This window comes from Equus przewalskii, chromosome 31 (assembly GCF_037783145.1).
Source record: "Equus przewalskii isolate Varuska chromosome 31, EquPr2, whole genome shotgun sequence".
Classification (NCBI taxonomy): Eukaryota; Metazoa; Chordata; class Mammalia; order Perissodactyla; family Equidae; genus Equus; species Equus przewalskii.
In genome coordinates, this window is record NC_091861.1 from 10,606,559 (window position 1) to 10,627,214 (window position 20,656).

Sequence of the window (20,656 nt, forward strand, 5' to 3'; positions counted from 1 at the left end):
CTGTAAACAGATGGAGCATATTCCAAAGTGTCTTTTGAGCGGAAATTTTCCATGCTGTCTACCTTAACTGAGAAGTTTAAGCCAGAACCTTCTGTGCTTCCTGTTCCAGAAACCACTGCCAAGCAAATCCTTGATTCTATACTTCCTACCTTTGGTCTTAATACACCAAAGAAGGAAAGCTCATTAAATCTGCCTTCCAGTTAAAATTAAATTAAACCTCGTCACGCTTCTCCCCAAACTGCCTTGATTCCCATTATAGCATGAGGCTGAGAAAAATATTCCCCTCTAATCACTTCTTTCCCAAAGCAAAAAACTATAATCCCAACTAAAAGCCCTTGTAACACTGAAAAAATACAGCAAAGCTATTTACTATTTGTACCAGGCTCATCAATCAGCCGGTATTGTAGTACAACTATCTTCTTTTCCTATCTCCCCAAGCCAGACGCTATCTGCCATGATGCCCACTTAAAATTAAGTTTGCAGAGTGGAAGACCTTTGTTTTGCCTTTTCTTCCATCTTGAGAGCCTGTTCTGTTTGCCTTTCCAATCCTTTCGTGTATTTACTTTTGGGCAAGTAGGAATTCCTTACCTTTATTCTTTGCACTTGTACACAGAAGAATTATGGCTGACATGATCCTTTATTTTGGGCATTATTATGGACTGAACTGCGTGGCCCCCAAATTCACATATTGAAGCCCTAAGCCCCAATTTTACTGTATCTGGAGATGGGGCCTTTGAGGAGGTAATTAAGGTTAAACGGGGTCATAAGGGCGGGGCCCTCATCTGACAGACTAGCATCCTTATAAGAAGAGGAAGGGACACCAGAAGCCATTCTCTCGTTGTGCACAGAGGAAAGGCCATGTAGCACACACTGAGAAGGCAGCCATCTGTGAGCCAGGAAGAAGGGTCTCACCAGAAACCAACCCTGATGGCACCTTGATCTTGGACTTCTAGCCTCCAGAACTGTGAGAGAACAGATCCTTGTTGTTTAAGACACCCAGTCTGTGGCATTCTGTTATGGCAGCTGAGCAGACTAATACACGCATGAAATATCTATAGGAGAAAGACATTGGTCCCCTTCTTTAGCAGAAGCCATCCTTAAAGTTGCTAGGCCTACCAGTGTCACAGACACATCCCTTCTTGGACATGGCTGGCTATTGCTGATAAGAGAATTAGAATAGGCTTTCTTCAGTAAGCCCTTATTGTAGCTGATACCTCAAAGTGAGAGAAAGCTAAAGAGGCTTTCTCTTTTCTTAAAAAAGCCTGTCCAGACCCCTGGAACTAAATCTCTCTGATGATAAAAGCCCCTTACTCTCTTCTGCCATAAAAATAAGAAACTAACTCTCAAAGAGCTAAAAGACTTATGGAGATAAAAAACACCCTGAAGTTTTCAGTTTTCTGCTGGACTCAGTAGCAGGCAGCTGGCCTCCAGGTCAGCATTCAGTGGCAGTGGCTGCTACACTTTACTCTTAGTTACTCCATCTGTGGTTCGTCTACACGCCACTGCAGCCTCCTAAAGACTGAAACACAACATCTCTCTAATGCCAGACTAACAAAGAAGAAAAGCTTACTCTCCTCTGCTGGTCATGACACAAACATCAGGTGACTTCAAGACTTTCCACTTCTACCAATACTGGGCTCACCTTGGAGGTGGACACGACCTGCCAGTGAGACTCTCCGGGAAGGCACGTTGTGAGTCTGCTGTCTGTTCCACACAAGGGAGAGTAGAACGTTCCCTTTCCATTCTGACTAGGCGCCTACAACACCCTGACTAGAGCAGGTAATTCTGCGTTTCCTACGTCTGCCAAAATTTACTCCTATTCTTCTTATGCCTCTGGAGCTGGTTATGCCTTGGAGTTGCTCATAATCACAGACAATAGTAGAAGTAACAGAAGTCTCTTACTGCAGATGAATAACATTTCCAATAGCCCTAGTATAAAACACTTTGCTCAGCAAAACCTCATAATGATCTTACACATGGGAAGTCCTGGATGATGCTGCAGTGCAAGGCAGAGGTCATATTCTTTTCCCGGACCATACTGCCATTTTTGTTCTCACTCACCAAACAGTCTCTCTTGGCAAAGATGTTGTCTTGTTTTGAGGACAGGATCTAAGTTCAGAGAAGCTGTCTTAAACACAGCAGGATAACTTGAACGTCCAGATAACTCCTGAATATCACTGTCCTGGCCCACTTTTGTTGTCATCCAAGTATCTTCTCCCTCACCATGTATATAGGACCATGACAAGGTACAAGGGCTCAACAGGGGATAATAAACAGTTAGGAATGATTAGTGTACCCAAAATTGCTGTCAATGAGGTCTAATGATACTGTTTCACTTGCCGTATTTGTCAAGACCATAGTGTGAGCAAATCTATCAAGACAAAGAGAAGAGGCCACCCTCACCCATCAGGGCCATTTGTAAATATTCAAATTTTATCCAAATGAAGAAATGATCTACAGGCAACTAATTTTGTGTGTTTTAGAATGAGTAGAAGCGTATTTCAGCTTTTAACTGAAACAGTGAAAAGACATTATCCCTAGATTTAGGATATCCTTACCAACAAAGAGAAGATGACATACATTACAGGTCAGATTTCAAGGAAGTCCATTCACACTTACACATTCTAACCAGGCTACCCTTGTCCACATCACCCAGAATCAGCTGGAAGAGTGGAACATCAAAATTAAATACTGCAAAATAAACCAGCCCAAGACCTTTATGCGAATGAGAGGCATAGCTAATAAAAAGGCCTACTACAACCCCATCCACAGAGCAGCCCAGGTGAGCTTTACAAACCAGAAACAAGGGGCCAGCCCAGTGGTGCAGTGGTTAAGTGCGCACATTCTGCTTCGGCGGCCCGGGGTTCACAGGCCCAGTTCCCGGCTGTGGACATGGCATCGCTTGGCAAGCCATGCTGTGGCAGGCATCTCACATATAAAATGGAGGAAGATGGGCACGGATGTTAGCTCAGGGCCAGTGTTCCTCAGCAAAAAGAGGAGGATTAGCAGCAGATGTTAGCTGAGGGCTAATCTTCCCCCCGCTACCCCCCATCAAAAAAACCCAGAAACCACACAGTGAGGTTTCTGATGACACTTAGAATAAACTCCAAATTCACAGAGCGTTACTTCAGGCCTGCTCGCTTCTTGGACCCCAACATGTAGTAGCAGTCATTTCTGCCATGAAAGGTTATAAGGCCATGGAGGGGTATACACTTAGGGAAGACGCACTGTTAGATGAGCCAAAGAGCAGCTCTATGACACACTGTCAGTAAACTAACCCCCTTAATATTATCAGGGAAGATGTAGCAGATAATTGTAAGGAAAACTAGTCTCACACACAAATCCCAAACTATACCATTCACAAATAAAAATCCATTCCACAAAGAACCAACTATGTACCAGTGGACTCTTAAAGATGTAGGCCTCTGGGTCTGTAAATAAATACCATAACTCAGCACCAGCACTATTTTATATATTTAATAATAACTGTCCCTCAAAGGAGGTTCCAGAGGAACCTCCTCTGAGATCATGAATGCATGTGTCCCCTTGAACATGCAATGTCTCTGAGGTCTATTACAGAAAACCTCAAACTTACTTGGGAGCTTGCTGTATGACTCACAATAGTCACTTAGCTCTATGATTCGAGAAAACAAATACTAAGAGTAACTGTACCCAACACCACATGCAAGGTAGCTTGAGTTACACGATCCCTTTCTGAGAAATTCTCAAAGCACATCCCCTCCTGAGAGGTTTGCTTACATAGAGTCATGCAGGGTCTTCAAACTTTTTTTCACATATCCCTCCTCCCCCTTCCCTCTCCTCCTCATTCTTGTCACAGCTAACTAGACTGCTGATGGGTGCCTGACCAGAGGGCAGCATTAATAAGTTGGCTGATGTCCCATGAAGTGGCCTGGTATAAACACTATGTCCTCTTTTCCCAAATATCCTAATAATGGAGGGTGATAAACAGACTCAGTAAAATGCTCATAGGAGCTCTGAGTGTGAGCCAAAGAGGAGAAAGAATCCAAGACAAGCATACGCAAAAGATTTAAGGAAAGCCATGAAATAGTCTAAATCATGAGTAAGCAGAAGCCAGTCAGAGTCTTAGTAAAAGCAGAGACAGAGCAGAGGTGAGTCTCCACGTTGACGTAACACTGGAGCAGCAAGGGACGGTGTTTGCTTGCTGAGGTGACGGGATAACCAAGTTCCTCGAGCTCCTTCATATCCTAGCCAACACACCCCCACTCTCCTCGACGTCTTCTGAAATGGTTTCCTGTTCTTAATCCTCTCTTGGAGCTTTTCCATAAATCTCTATTACATTAGTCTGCTCTGCTTACAACACGATGCTCCTTCTTTTCTCCCCTAGACATATTCTTTTAGTCTTCCCCAACTCAATAAATGACATACCATCCATCCAGTTGCTCAAGCCAAATACCTGGAAGGGTCTTTTCAAGAAACTTTTTATTATAGATATTTTCAAACATTGACAAAAATAAACAGAATGGTACCTATTACTCACTTCAGGGAGTATCAAGATCTTATCAATTATGTTTTCTTAACCTATTCTACACCACATCCTAGATGAAACAAGTTAATTCTTGCTTTGATTTTTTCTTTTTCTCCTCATCCTTCACAACCAACTCATAGGCAAGTCTTATCATCATCTCTAAAACGTACCCTGAATCGACCAATTTCTCATCTTCACTAAACCAACTTAACGCAAGCCACCATCATTTCTCAACTAAACTACCACAAGAGCCTCCTAATGGGTCTCCCTACTTCAACCTATTCCAAACAGCAGCCAAGGTGAACTTTAAAAATAAGAAATATGGTAGGTGTGGTGTCCTATCACATTTAGAATAAATTCCAAACTCACGAAGCCTTCCATCAGGTCTGCTTACTCCTCTAAGCCCATCTTGTGGCCGTCCCAGTTCTGCCAAGCCACACTGGCCTTCTTTACGTTCCTTCAAACGCCAAGCCTATTCCTGCCGTAGGACCTTTGCATGAGCTGCTGCTCTGGCCTGCAATGCTCTTTGGCAGATCCTCACCTCGTTGACTCCCTGTTGGCTTTCAGATCTCAGCATAAATGTCGCATCCTCTGCAAAGCCTTCCTAGACCACCCAATCTACAAGAGTCACTTGATCACCACATGACCACTTGAATTCTCTGTGGAACTATTACCACCATTTATATTTTTCATCTATCTTCCAAAAAAAATTTCTTTCTCCACATTAGAGTGTAAGCTGCTGGGAAGAGGATGATCAGAAGACCTATCCATTATATATGTTCGTTCTTCTTTCTTCACAAAAAAGTCTGGATTTTGTTCAGGTATCAACTCCTTCCCTGTGTGGCCATGGGCCTCAGGAGAAGCTGACCCTTTTATCCTTCAACGCCAGGGGATGGTATGATTCACTGAAGGAAATATATCCTTTGCCAGTGTCTAGTTCAGAAATGAGTATCTGGTCCAATTCTGGCCAAGAAAAAATAAGGCAAGGTCTCCTAGAGGCTTCTGTGAATGTTCTTCCCCACTCCTAAGAGTCATTAAATCCCCAGTCTTTTTCTCCCTCTGATCATGAAAGGAGAAACATGTGGCCACACCACACCTGTGAGAGGAACAAGCTTTAGGACGAAGTCAGCACTGTGTATGCAGAGCAGACAGAAGGAAAGAACTGAAGTCCTTGATGACATAGCTGAATCACCTGATCAAACGACCCAGGAGTCCATACTATCTCTGAGTGCTTTCTTTTTTTTTTTTTAATGCTTTTCTTTTTGGTGAGGAAGATCAGTTCTGAGCTAACATCTGTTGACAATCTTCTTCTTTTTTTTCTCCCCATAGCCCCAGTACATAGTTGTACATCCTAGTTGTAAGTCCTTCTAGTTCTTCATATGTGGGAGGCCACCACAGCATGGCTTGATGAGTGGTGTGTAGGTCTGTGCCCAGTAGCTGAACCAGTGAACCCCACGCCGCCAAAGCAGAGCATACTTAACCACTACACCACCAGGCCGGCCCCTGACTTCCTTCTCTGTGAGCTAATTAATGTCCTTGTTATTTAAGCCAGTTTAGGTTAGATTTTCCATTACTCTGAGGTGAAAACACCTAACATATACAGGGACTTTGTCTACCTTGCTAACTGCTATATTCTCAGCACCTAGAAAAGTGACTAGAATTCGATGGGAACTTAACAAATATATGTTGAATGAATAAGTGAAAGAGTCTAAAAGAATAACTCGTGAAGGAGAAAGAATCCTAAAACAACTGTTCTCCATTTAGCCTACTTAGCTATAAAGCCATTAAATCCTTAAGAATAGGCATCTACTTAAGTACTATTACGTAAGCACGAAAACATTCTTGACAAAGATTTTAAAATATCAACCTAACATTGAAATATGTCACTATTATTACAAAGGAAAATGCCACTATCAAAGAGCATGTGTACATTTAGAAAGACTTACAGGTTCTTGGGGTTCTGTTTCTTCCCATGCTCCCCAACCATCATCTTCCCAGTTTGTTGATTTACCTATTTTTAAAAAGATAAAAAGTGCTTACATGAAATATAGAGCTTGAAATATTCTAAAAATTTTCTATAAACATAACAGAACCAACACTGATATAATAAATATCATATAAATATATACTCTATAATGTTGATATTAAGGAAGAAAACAATGGTAAACTACATCAGGATTTTGCTCTATGTAATAATAATCAGGAAATATTTGACCTGAATTTCCAATCTACGTAACAGTAAAACTGTGCAAGTTATGTGGATCTTAAGATACTGGACATCAAGTTTATCCCCATTGAAATCAAACTGCAAGGTGACTTTAAAACAATCTTAAAATGACGAACATTTGTTACTTAAGACAGACAAGCATACACAGCAACAAAAAACACACCTAAAATTTCACACAAAAGTCTTAAAAAGTGACTTGTCTTCTGATCAAAGTATCAGCAAAAAAGAAAACTGAATTTTGAAACAAGACAGGTCTACTATTCTCCACCGTTTTCTGATACTCTGTGATTTCTTACACGCACGAACATTCTCTTGGATTAAAATAAGATGTTCAACAAACGCTGCAACAAGGAATTAAAAATCTCAGATAGGTTTAGAGAGCGCGAACCCTTACGATGCTCACGGTACTTGTTTTTATATAATTATCTTTGAATTTATCTCTTATATATGTGATACCATTCACATCAGAAGGGAAGAAATAAAACTTTCATTTTTTGAGCAACTACTCTGAGACAGACATTAGATACTTTATATATATTACCTCAAATTAAATTAAAAAACAGATAAAATTCAAATAAAAAGTGAAAAGAGCAGGCAGGTGCATAATTATGAATTTAGGCTCCAGAGCCAGATTACTAGGCTCATATCCTGGATCCAGCACTTACCAACTCTGTGATGTACAACAAGTTACCCCATGTCAGTAAGTTTTAGTTCTTTCACCATAAAGCATGGAAAACAATAGTACCTACATCCACTAGTGTTGTTATAAGGATTTAAATCAGATAGTATATTAAAGTCTTCAGTGTCTGACATAGTAAGTTTTTAATGCTAGTCATCCAGATTTAGACATCAAAATAAAATAAAAGATAAATAAAATATTGTATTTAAACCAATTAGCTTCAAGATTCTGGGGGGAGAATCAATTTAAAAGATGGGACTGAACTTGGTATCTAAGAAACTTCCAGTAGGAAGGAAGCAAACAGAACTTTCACTTATACATAAGGTTTTAAAAGTTGCTAAAATAAATTACACATAGATGATAAAAAATGTTACAGTCTGGTACTTGGAATCATTGCTCAATTAGCTTCGTGGTAATATTCTCATCTTTGGTACTTAAATACCAAATAACTCCTTCCTAACATATCAAGCACCTTGCTAGGCATATATTAAGCCCTAAACTAGTACTACCATTTAATTAACACTGCACAATTTATAAAAGATTTCCATGTACACGTCAATTAAGCAATTTAACAAATGCCCTGTTAAATACTACGTGCCAAACTCTGCAGTAGGAATGGAGAAAACTACAAACATACTCCTATCCTTAAAGAGTTTGTGATCTTGTGCAGGAGACAGACAGACGTGACGATGATACATGGTGAGTTCTGGGATCCACCACTATGCGAACTTGGATGAGGCAGTGAGAGAAAATACAGTGAGGAGGCATCTGAAACTAGGTCTTCAAAAAGTGGCAAGAACTTGAACTTCAAATATACTCAAAAAAAAGGTCAACATAGGCAAAGGCAAAGAGGCAAAAAGATGCAATGCTCATATGGGGGTTATCACATAACAACAGCTAACATGTGTCCAGCATTTCTATCTGCCTAAGTGCATAACAGACATTAATTCACTTAAGTGTGACAAGGACCCTTTATCATCCCCCTTTTACAATGAGAAAAACAGACTATTTCGTTTTTATAGCTTGACCAATGTCACAGAGGAGTAAGTGGGGAACGGGGTTTGAATCCAGGTTGGCCTGAGTTCCAAAGCCCATGCTACAAGTATTCTGCTATACTAACTCCTCCTAAGAATTATGAGGGGAGATAAGATTAGGAAATAGTGGGGCTTACAGTTAAGCCAAAAGACAACACTTATTATTCTAAAATAGAAACACTGATAGCAAGATTTGGAGATTGTTTTGTAACTTGGAAAATTACACTTTGTTCTTTGGCAATCTAATTCAGTTAGGCAATCTCTTTTTTCTCTTAATTTTTCCACTGCACCAAAACAACTGCCTTACTGTGGGCTGATGGCAATTAGGCCATCCTATTTAAATTTTTAGAAAACGCACCATCTCTTACACAAGAAAGCAAAGTACCTACAAAAGCTTATCACTCCTAAGTCCATGATTCAATTTTAAAATTGCTGCAAAAATAATGTATTTATCAAATTACCACAATCTCAGAGAGACCAAGTGGAATTTAAAGCACTTCATGAAGGTCAGCTAATCATTCATTCACTCAAGAAACACAGCATCTTTTACATATTGGGCACTGTGCTAAGTGCTGGAGATACAAAAGGAAATAAGCCTTCTGTTGAACACTGTACACAACTATAAAAAATGTGTTATTTCTCCTCCATATTGGTATAAAAAGGACCTGACTCAATTCACAAATGACTCATACAATCAAACAGAAGACAGCAGCAATTTGGATTTCCTGCCTCTGCACAGACCCAATATCTCTTTACGCACAATTCAAAACATCCAGGAAGAGAAAGACCTTGAGAAATTCTTTCTTTATACAAGATATTTGTGTTCACGACAGTTTACCCATTTCTCAAGGCCCGTGACTGGGGAATTTCTATTAACAAGAGGGAAAGAGAATTTAATCAGGCTTCTCCCACTACCACAGGAATACATTTTCCAAAGAAGTCACGGTACAGACAGAGGTTAAAGGAAGGCAAAAGAGAATTATTACTCAGGTCGGTTAAAGACGTTTTTGAGGGCTAGAATCTTAAGTCTATTTATGCTACAATAAGAAAATGCTTCCCAAATTCTAGTCAACTTAAAAATGGGAAAAATTTTAAAAAAAACAAAATCGGGAAAAATTTGCAAACTGAGCACTACCCTTGTGGCTATTTCTACTCAGTGCCAGTGATAAAGTTTTTACAGCCTGCTACTTGACAGCTATTGTCAGCTGTTAAAAAGTGTTGGAATCTCAGCACTTTACCAAAGTTATTTCTTATGCCTTCAGACTATGCAAGAGGCCAAGCATACTCTTAAAAAAAAAAAGGATGGTTTATATTGAAAACATAGGTGATCAATGTCTAATAAACTTGCCATTCATGTAAAGAATTTTATTCAGGCAACCTTTCCTTCCGGTAACTTTTCTATGAAGGATGGTGTTCTTCAATTGATATCATTATCAATGTTTTTTAGATGATCATTGATCAAAGTTGTGGATAACGAAAGCAATGTGTTTAATGTCTACTTGAGAACTGTGCACTGTTTAATGTCAATATGGAACACTACCGTAAGACCTTAAGGTCTATAAATGCTATGTACTCATGAAGAAGTAAGACTAACTTACTTTTTATTATCCATTACTGTAAAGAAAATCTGAAAATACTTGACCGGATAGTCTGTTAGAATAAATAGATCAAAATCTCCTATAGGCCAAGGTAATTTGAAAGTCCCAAGCTCTGATATAACTTAAGAGGTAAGTCAGTTTAACAAAGTATTTAGAATAAAGACAACTTCTTTAGAGTGGTCAGGGTCCAGTGTAAAAAATTCCAAAGACCCCACAAATCATCAAATCACACAGCCACTGGCATTTACCTAGTTTGCTTAACGAGCTAAGTGGCACTCATTTCAGTCAAAGGCTAGACTATGAATCACAGGATAATCTTAAGTGGCTTTCTCCCCCATTTATTAAATAAATAAGTAGCAACCACCCAGTCTCCAAATAGCAATTCTTCAAATGACACTGTCGTCAACTGCCTATGTCCTCTACAATGAAGTCCAATTCAACAAAACTGATGAGCAAATTAAGAAAACGGCATTCACACTCATTGCCTTTGCAAGACCAGAGTTACAGTCTCTTCTGCAGTTCCCTCTCTAGGTGGCCTGAAAACTCTGCATGGAAGAGATTAAAATAGTGAATTAAGGATGGCTGGTTTCAGGGTGGGCCCCACCCCGCAAATCTGAGGCAGGTCCTCCAAGGAACTCTAACTTCAAGGGTGACTTCAGTGCCAGTCTACTCTGATCCTGAACATCCTGTTTCCCTGTGCGGCCATCACCCTTCTTTGTATTTTTCACTCTAGAGAGACTCTTCACTCTCTGGTGGGCAGCACTATCCAATAAAAGTATACTGAAGCCACACATGCAGTTTTAAATGTACTAGTAGCCACATTTAAAAAGCAGAAAGAAACGGGTGAAATTAATTTTAATATTTTATTTAACATAAAACAGCCAAAATATTATCATTTCAATGTCATCAACCTTAAATTATTCATGAGATATTTTACATTGTTTTTTCATACTAAGTCTTCAAAACGCGATGCGTATTTTACACTAAGTGCACATCTCAGTTTGGACTGGCCGCGTTTCAAGTGTTCAATAGCACATGAGTGGCTAGTGGCACAGCATGAGACAGCACAGGTCTAGAACAACTATTAGGTCTCTGGTGTCAGGGTGCCTGGGTTGGATACCTAGTTTACGCCTAAAAAGTTATATGATCTTGGGCAATTAATCTCTTACTGCCTCAGCTTCCTCTTTAGCAAAATGGAGTTAATAACTGTATCTAGCTCATACTGTTGTTAGGGTTGATATATGCAAAGCACTAGGAAAGGTGCTTGGCACACAGACACCTTAATGGCTGTTAGAATTATCATTCTCCAAATACCATCCTCATTCCTCATTCTTCTTCCTTGCCTTTGTCTATTCCATATTTGCCAACTAAAATGCATTCCCATTTGTCTCTGTCTCTCCAAATGCAACTTCTCCTCCAGGACTCAGATTAATTCTTTATGAAGTCTTCTTGCATCCACCAACGATCCTTCCCTCTTGTGAAACCACAGCACTTGAACATCTTTTTCTTTCAGAACTTAGTTATAAACTGCTTTGGGTCACTTGCTGCATTGTTAACTTGTCTGATTTATCATAAATGTGCAACTTGTTGAGACAACTATTAAGCCCTGGAGGGCAGGGAAAGTGTATAATGTGTGTGTGCAAATACTTATACATACATATATAAATATTTTCAAGGACATCATAAGTACTTAATAAATATTTGTTGAATGAATGTACAGTCTTTGAAAATTACCTTCTTATCCAAACACTTCCCCACATATTCCCACAAAAGCAGCAGGATTTAAATTAATATTTTTAAATATAATGAAAAGATGAATTGTCAATTCTAAACCTTTTGCATTTCCACAGAAATACAAAACAATAAAACTTTATTTTTTTAAACTTTACATACACAGACTTTATATTCTGGATCAAAACCATCTTTTTCAAATAACTTTTGTATGTAAAATTACAATATTGCTAATTCTCTTCTACTCCATTCCATTTTAACTAGTGAGACAAAATAATTTAAAAAGCACCAACTCTTAGCTTTGGTTTTGATTAAGAAGTAAAAGGAAAAATAGAGTATTTTTGTTCTAATTCAAGTCTAAGAGGCAGAATTTGATTACGTAAGAAAAGATCCTCTAGAAACATAGATCAAAGTAGATGGGTTGACATGGATTAATGGATCTTTATATTTCATATACACACAACGGATATTCAACATTTCAAAACAACACTTGTATCATTGCTAACAAAATATCCTGCATCAATAATAGAAAACAAATATGCTCACTGAATTAAGTGTGACTTTCAATAACAATTTTTTGGTAGGCTAGAAAAAACAATTACAAAGGACACTGAGTTCCCAAATAAACACCATATGATTTTGAAGAAAAATAAGGAACATCCACATCATTCTTAAATTGTGTCCATACTGTATAATGCAAAGATTCTTTTTTGCCAACCGTGAATAAAACAGGTTATACTAAAAACAGCAAATATTGCCTATTGGAGCAATCTAAAAATAGGTCAGGAAAATGCTTCCCTCATCCTGTTACCTTCATGCTATGATTCACATGCCAGCTGTTGCTCCTAAAGCCATCATTTTACGACTATATTATCTCAGGACAGCAGCCAGCTGTAAGCAACATATTTCAAAAGTTCACGCTTTGACTGGGCTGTCCCACCTCATTTCCTGTACAACCTACTGAAAAAATGGTATTTCCAAGTACATGAGACATATCTGCTTAGTTTTGAATCTTTCATTTGGGGAGAGAGATGAATCTTTCTTGAGGGGTGAGCTTCCTTTAAAATCTATTTGTTTCACATTCTTAGTAATTTTTCCTTAAAATTCACACAAAATCAAGGACTGCGTTGAAGATCTGAGTCTTTCAAGAAGTTTGCCAGCTTAAAACACTTTGTTGGTCCACCTTGTTTGCTGAAATTACCCTTCACTCTTGTTTCATACCACATCTTAAATCACACTGTTCCGTATATAAATAAAAATCATAAGCTCATCTCCAACCAACTTATATGATATGGAGAGAAATAAAAATGAACAAGATGAAGTTATAAATAATAGTAACAAAAAGCAACTACCTCCTCATTGATTAGTAACTTGACTTTTCAATCCTTAGCTTTTTTTTATACCCATCACTGAAGAGGATATTTTGAACTGTCTAGAATAATTGGTAACATAAGCATACACCCTTGTTCTTACCAAGTTAAACGTTTTTCCTGAATAAATAAAACCAATGACTTCAAAATGTAAACTGGAACTACAATTCCTTCTGCAGAGGATTTTTTCCCTGAAGAGATCAGATTATACTAGTATTAAAAAACTGCTCAGTTTCTCACTTGATAAATGATATAGTCATTGAAACCTTCAAACCAAAGAGAAAACACATTTTAATTCAATCACCAAAAACACTGTAGATGTCTTTTTTAGGAGTATTTCCAATGAATGAATTATTCTACCAACAAAAGCTCAGACAGGAAATTCTGCTTTCCACAGCTCTATTTCATTCAAAAAATACATTATTCTGATTTGCTTCTGAACAGTCTGTCCTCATAAACCGAGTGTATTTCATTCAACAAGAACCTGAAGCTAGAAAGGAAATTGAATTCTAGAAGTGGGCAATTAATTTGACAGCATTTGCTTTTTCCAATATGAGTATGTCAAGATCAGAAACTAAATGAGAAACTAAAATCATTAAATGTTAGAAAAGGAAAACAATTTAATCTTCATGCTCTAATAAAAGATCTTATTAGCACAGAAGCAAATTCATTTCCGTTCTTCTGAGACAAGAAAAAACAGAGATAGTGTATTTGTTTCTATAAAGAGAAAGAACCTTTAGAACCTATGACTTGTAAATAATTCAGGGGTTCAACAAATTTGAGTTGGCTCTTCTTGACCAAGGCAAGGAAAGTATCATATAGCAATACAAAGTAAAAAACAAACAAACAAACAAACAAACAAAAGACTAAAGAATAGAGAAGCTGCTTCTTAATTTTCTATGTCTCAGAATGACTAATCTTTTCCTATTTCTTGGGAGACTGAACATGGGAAGATACATTTCATATTAGAATATTCCTTTCAGCACAAAAATATGTAGCAATCTAAAATGAGGAGGCCATCTCATTTTCAACAAAAGAGTTTATTTCTTTCAAAACACGATGATTAAATCAGACTAGATCTTTAAGGTCCCTTTCAGTTCTAAAATTCTCATGACTCTTGTTGCCAAATAACTCACCTCCTATATCTCAGTAAAGAAAATATGGTCTGATGGTCAATTCACAAAATGACAGAACTGAGAATATCTTAAAGCAGAAATCAAGTATATCCTCCAGCTCTAAAAAGTTTATAAAAATAAACATGCTCCCTTTGCCCAAAAACCTAAGAAATCTTTAGATCTGCCTTAATAAAAACAACAAAACAAAAAAATCTATAGACTTGAAGAAATTTAATATGCCCTATTCTCCTTCCTATTCATTTTGTTTTTGAAAGGAAGTCACTAAGGGCAATAACATATTATGTATATTAGAAAGAACTTATACATCTTTTATAATTGTTTCCTATAACTTCATAAGTATGTGTTATTGATTTATTATATCCAAAGTTATTGAATATAATACATATTATTAGTACATATTATAGTATATTATATTCATACTTATATGTTACTGATTTATTATATCCAAAGCAGCAGAAAAAAGCATAGCTCATAAGGTGAGGCAGGGTGTGCCATTATGAAATGTGGGTGAAGGTTTGTAAACATCACTAGCTAAAGCTAATTTTTGCATATTCTGAAGAAGCCAATTTGACATCTTCCTTACTTAACCCATTCTAATATTCAACTACTGTCCCTGTGAGAAAACTTTCCTTACATTTAAACTAAATTCTTCCAATACCAGCTGAATCTTGCTATTACCTGCACTTTAAAAAAAAATACAAAGTCTGATAACCTTAATATAACATAAGAACCATTTTTCATTTATCGGAAGAGCGAAAGTTAAAGAAACTGATAATATAGCATGATGACAAGTATGTGTGTAAATAGGCACTTCTGTTTACCATGGACAGGAATGAACCTGACCAATTTTTAGAGTAATCTGGAAACTGACCAACATTTAAAATGTGAATTTTTATTATTCAGCAATTCCAATCCCAGAAATTTACATACAGAAATACTAGCGTCATACATAAAGACGTGCAGAAGGATGTTTACTGGAGCATTTTCTTATAGCAAAAATATCAGAAATACTCTAAATATTCTTTAATAGGTAAATGGTTAAATAAAGCCTGCTAGAGTCTCTGATGGAATATGTGCAGCTGTGAGAAAAAATGCTACAGAGTTGTATATACAGACTTGGAAAGATGCTGACATTACAAAATTAAGTAAACCAAAAAAATGTTCCAGTATATACATTTTATAAAAATAAGGTCATGATATAAAATTAAAAATAAATACCCAAGCAGCAAGCTTGTGTGTGTGTGTGTGTGTGTGTGTGTGTGTGTGTTTATTGTCTAAGCAGAAAGTCTGGAAGGATTCTCACCAAGGTGGCACTTTACAGTAGAATTTTCTGTAATGGTGGAAGTGTTCTATATCTGTGCTGTCCAATAAGGCAGCCACTAGGCACAAGTGGCCATTCAGCATTTGAAATATAGCTAGTATGACTGAGGAACTGAATTTTTATTTTTATTTAACTTCTATTAAATTTAAATAGCCACATGTGGCTAGTGGCTACTATATTGGACAGCACAGCAGTAAAGCTTTAACATCGGGAAGCTGGGATATGAGTAGCCAGAAGGTGTCTGATTTTATATACTTAAAAAAAAGGCAATGCGATAATGGGCAATTCCCTCTCTCTCGACCTGAGATTCTCTCTTCTGGGGAATTCAGATGTGAGACCTAGACTCACACGGCACAAAGAAAAGTGAGCTATGTTCAAGGGACTGTTTCTGGTCTTCTTCTCAAAGGAGGAATATGGGGATGGAAGACACTTAAGAGTTTCAAGGACTCCTTTCTCTGAGGAAGGTTAAGGTCTCAGTGGTCCCAAATGGTGTTAGTCTGGTGGTCATTCAAAAATTACTTGCTGTTTATAATCCAGGATTGTCACTGTGTAGACTGTTAAATAACATCTGAGGAATACCAATCCAAGGAAAAGAGGATCTCCCCTTTGGGAATACCGCAACGGCAGCCTAACTCGTCATTCTACCTCCACTTTCACCCACCACTCCCAACCATTCTCTTCTTTGCTGACAAGGAAATGTCTCTAAATTACTAGCCTGCTTATCCCATTTCTCAGCTCAAATTCCTTTTAGCCTTTGCTAAATCTAACAAGTTTCAAACTCCATCATCACTGTTACTGCCTTAGTCCTGTCTTTACTTCTGAAGGCCCTGATCTGGATTTCTACAAACACCTCCCTAATGGTCACCTACCTCTAGTTTTGAATTACCCAACCTACCCTTTTCACAGCCACCAAATCCATCTGCCTACAACTCAGATCTTGAAATGCTATACTTTTGCTTAAAACCATCATGGCTAACCTCTGCCTAGAGCAGAGATTCCCAGTAAACTGCAAATGGATTACAGGTGAGCCAAGATGTTGATTTTCTCAGCTCCCAGGACATCCAGGTAGGGCCTGGGGCTACTGGAACCTCAGGCAGGTCACTTTCTACCATGAGCAGCTTTGTTTTATTTATTTTTTTATGATCTATTTATTTATTACCACACTGATACTTTTTTATTATGTTAAAAAACACATAAAAGTTGCCATCTTAACCATTTTTAAGTGTACAGTTCAGTAGTGTTAAGTATATTCATGTTGTTGTGAAACAGAGCTCTAGAACCTTTTCATCCTGCAAATCTGAAACTCTATATCCATTAAACAAGTCTCCTTTTCTCCCTCCCCCCCAGCTCCGAGTAACCACCATTCTACTGCCTGTTTCGATGAATTTAGCTACTTTAGATATCTCATATAAGTGGAATCATACCATATTTGTATTTCTGTGACTGATATCTCACATAGCATAATGTCCTCAAGGTTCATCCATGTTGTAGCATGCAATACGATTTCCTTTTTTAAGGCTGAGTAATATTCCATTGTATGTATATGTCCTATTTGGTTTATCCATTCATCTGTAAATGGACATTTGGGTTGCTTCCACCCCTTGGCTTTTGTGAATAGTGCTGCCATGAACATGGGTGTACAAATACCTCTTTTGAGACATTGCTTTCAATTCTTTTGGATACATATCCAGAAGTGGGATTCTTGAATCATATAGTAATTCTGCTTTTTAATTTTTTTGAGGAATCTCCATATTGTTTTGCATGGCAGTTGCACCACTTTACAATCCCACCAACAGCGTAAACAGTTCCAATTTCTCCACATCCTTGCCAATTCTTGTTATTTTCTGGGTTTTTTTGATAGCAGCCATCCTAATAGGTATGAGGTAGTATCTCATTGTCATTTTGATTTACATTTTTCTTATGATTAGTGATATTAAGTATCTTTTCATATGCTTATTGGCCATTTATATAATATCTTTGAAGAAAAGGTGGTCTATTCTAGTCAGTTTTTAATTGGGTTATTTGATTATTTTGCTGTTGAATTGTAGGAGTTCTTTATATATTGTGGACACTAGGCCCTTATCAGATATACGATTTGCAAATATTTCCTCCCATTCCATAGGTTGCCGTTCACTCAGTCAATGGCATCCTTTGATTCACAAAACTTTTAAAGTTTGATACCATCCCATTTGTCTATTTTTGCTTTTGTTGCCTGTGCTTTTGCTGTAATACTCAAAAACTTATTGTTAAGTCCAATGTCATAAAGCTTTCCCTCTCGTTGCTTTCCTTTTCGAACCTTTCAAACGTCATGAAGAGGTTTTATGATATAATTTGGCACATGATAGTTGGAGAATGAAGGAATGTTGGTTCATTCTATATAGGTGACTCAGGAAAGTCTTCACAGAAGAACTGTCAGTTTTCACCAAGTCTTAATAGTTTAATAGATGTCCATGAGGTGGAGAGAAAATGGTCATGCAAGGGATATGAAATGGCATGGGGTTCAGAAAGCTGCAAAGAGTAAATTGTGGTGGGTGAGTGTGGTATGGTAAAGGGCGAAGCTGGAGAGATTGGCAGAGGAGGTTAGATTTTATGCAGTAGCAGGGTCTTCAGATGGAAGTAGGAGTATCTGGGGATTATATGGAAATTTGCCAAGAGTTACTTGGGAACAGATAATTTTAAGAAACTCCGTTTCCAGATATGCCTAGGAAAGTGCCAACTTTCCCACCCCACCTTCTCCCAGTTTACCAAATAAAGGCTCACCTCTCACACCTTCCAAATATTACTATAGTGAGTTACTCCAAGGCATTAAAAAAATTTCTCTTTAAGCAAGACACTGTAAACTCCTCCATCCTTCTCATCTGGCGATTTTCAAATAACGCTTGTTATTTATGTTTAATAGTCATTTATCAAAATTTGTAACGTATGTATGTTGTTTTTTCTGTTATCTGCTTCTAATAATAATTGTAATCAGTCAAGTAAGAAGAAAAATTTTAAAACTTAGAGCCTTATGACCACAGGAAATCTATTTCTTCTCAATTCATATCCCTTTTTGCAGAGAAATCATTGGACTGATAATAAAAATCTATATTACATTAGAATAGCATTTTGTGGAGGAAATGGAATGGAAATAAGAATTCAAGGAGAAAAAAAGACTTATAAAATTACTCTTAGAGAAGATCATCATATTTTTCTTCCTTCTCCTCAAAGCAACCCAGTACATAGTTGTATATTCTAGTTATAGGTCCCTCTGGTTGTGCTTATCAGGTTTTTTAATGGATATTGGTGGGTATCACTTCCCTATAGTATTTAGAATTCACTGAATAAACTTAAAAGGATGATATAAATTTATTAAATGGCCATGTTTACAGTATATCAGAATTTACATCTTTTGTGCAAGGGGTACATACTATTGAAAAACTCTTTTGGGGTGTATATAGGCAAAATGTTTGAAGACTTTCTTCTGTATGGCTCAACCATTCCCAACCTTTTTCTTGGAATCATAGCATACATAAAAAATGAGACATGGGGGCCGGCCCAGTGGCACAGCAGTTAAGTTTGCACTTTCTGCTTCCTGGTGGCCTGGGGTTCGCGGGTTTGGAACCCGGGTGCGGACAAGGCACTGCTTGGCAAGCCATGCTGTGGCAGGCGTTCCACATATAAAGTAGAGGAAGATGGGCATGGATATTAGCTCAGGGCCAGTCTTCCTCAGCAAAAAGAGGAGGATTGGCAGTAGTTAGCTCAGGGCTAGTCTTCCTCAAAAAAAAAAAAAAAAAAAAAAAGACATGGACCCTAAACAGTGAAAACAATTTTGAAAAAGAAGAAAAAAGTTGGATGACTCCTTCCTGATTTCAAAACACATTACAAAGCTATGGTAATCAAAATCGTGTGGTACTGGCATAAAGACAGACAAACAGACCAGTGGAATAGAATAGAGAGCCCAGAAATAAACAGATACATATATGGTCAAATGTTCTTTGACAAGGGTGCCAAGACTACTCAATAGGGAAAGGACAGTTTCTTCAACAAATGACGTTGGGAAAACTGCATATCTATATAGAAAAGAAGGAAGTTGAACTCTTATCTTACACCATACACAAAAATTAACTCAAAATGGATTAAAGACCTAAATATAAGACGTAAAACTATAAAACTTTACCTACTTATCTCCTTTACTGGCTGAAAGCTCCCTGAAGAGAAGGACCAATTTTATTTACCTTTAAGACTGCTTTGTGCTTAGTACATAGTAGGTGCCCAATAAATATTGGCTGAATGAAGGAATTAGATTGCTCATGTCTAAATTTCCTCATTGATAAAATTTTATCTGTAAGAGCCTCTTCCAATTTTAAATAGCTAACGAAAGCCAATAACTCTATAAATTTTCTGAAATTCCCATAAATGTTCTACTTCCAGATTACTTCTCTCTCCCCAGTATGACCTCAAATGAGAAAAAGCATTTTCCCTAAGTATAAAAAATGGGTATTTTATACCCTGGGTAGTATCCCATCATGCAAAATAATTCCATAATTTTAGGTTATCCTAAAAAGCACACTTTTCTCAGTGACTGCATTAAAACATGACCTTAATTGATGACTCCAAGGTAATTCCCTGCATGCTTTATCCTTTATCTTTCTGCTAAAAGAGATAAGAAGGAAAGCTGGTCTACCTTTTTAGTATGTCAATAGGAAATTATTTTACTATTAGGTAAATTAAGAGATTCACAATATTATAATACCCAAATTACCTCCAAATATTCTGATTTTCCCTCTTTGTACATGTATTTTTTTTCCCCAACTCAATTATTAACATCAGAAAGCTCTGGTCTAGAAATCGAGTCTTACTGGAAATTATGTCACCGTAGATTAAGTGGGGACCCACACTACTACCATCTCTAATATTTCAAAGCATGAGACTAAATTTTGTCTGAAATAGACAGCATTTGATTGAGTAGAAACAATTTTAATAGTTATCACTAAACATTGGGAATTAGTAAGGTTCAAGATCTCTTTTAAAGCAACAGAAGACAGACTCTTTTTATAATTGAAGACACAAAGTA

The 20,656-nt window shown here is 37.4% G+C and overlaps 1 protein-coding gene across 1 annotated transcript in view; it reads right to left on the reverse strand.

Annotated features, from left to right (window-relative positions):
- Window positions 1–20,656, reverse strand: part of RAB3GAP2 (RAB3 GTPase activating non-catalytic protein subunit 2) — a 98,585-nt gene that overhangs the window by 73,227 nt on the left and 4,702 nt on the right. Inside the window, exon 2 of the mRNA XM_008544457.2 lies at window positions 6,454–6,518. Within this exon, the coding sequence (XP_008542679.2) occupies window positions 6,454–6,518 (65 nt within the window). The remainder of the gene's footprint in view (window positions 1–6,453; window positions 6,519–20,656) is intronic.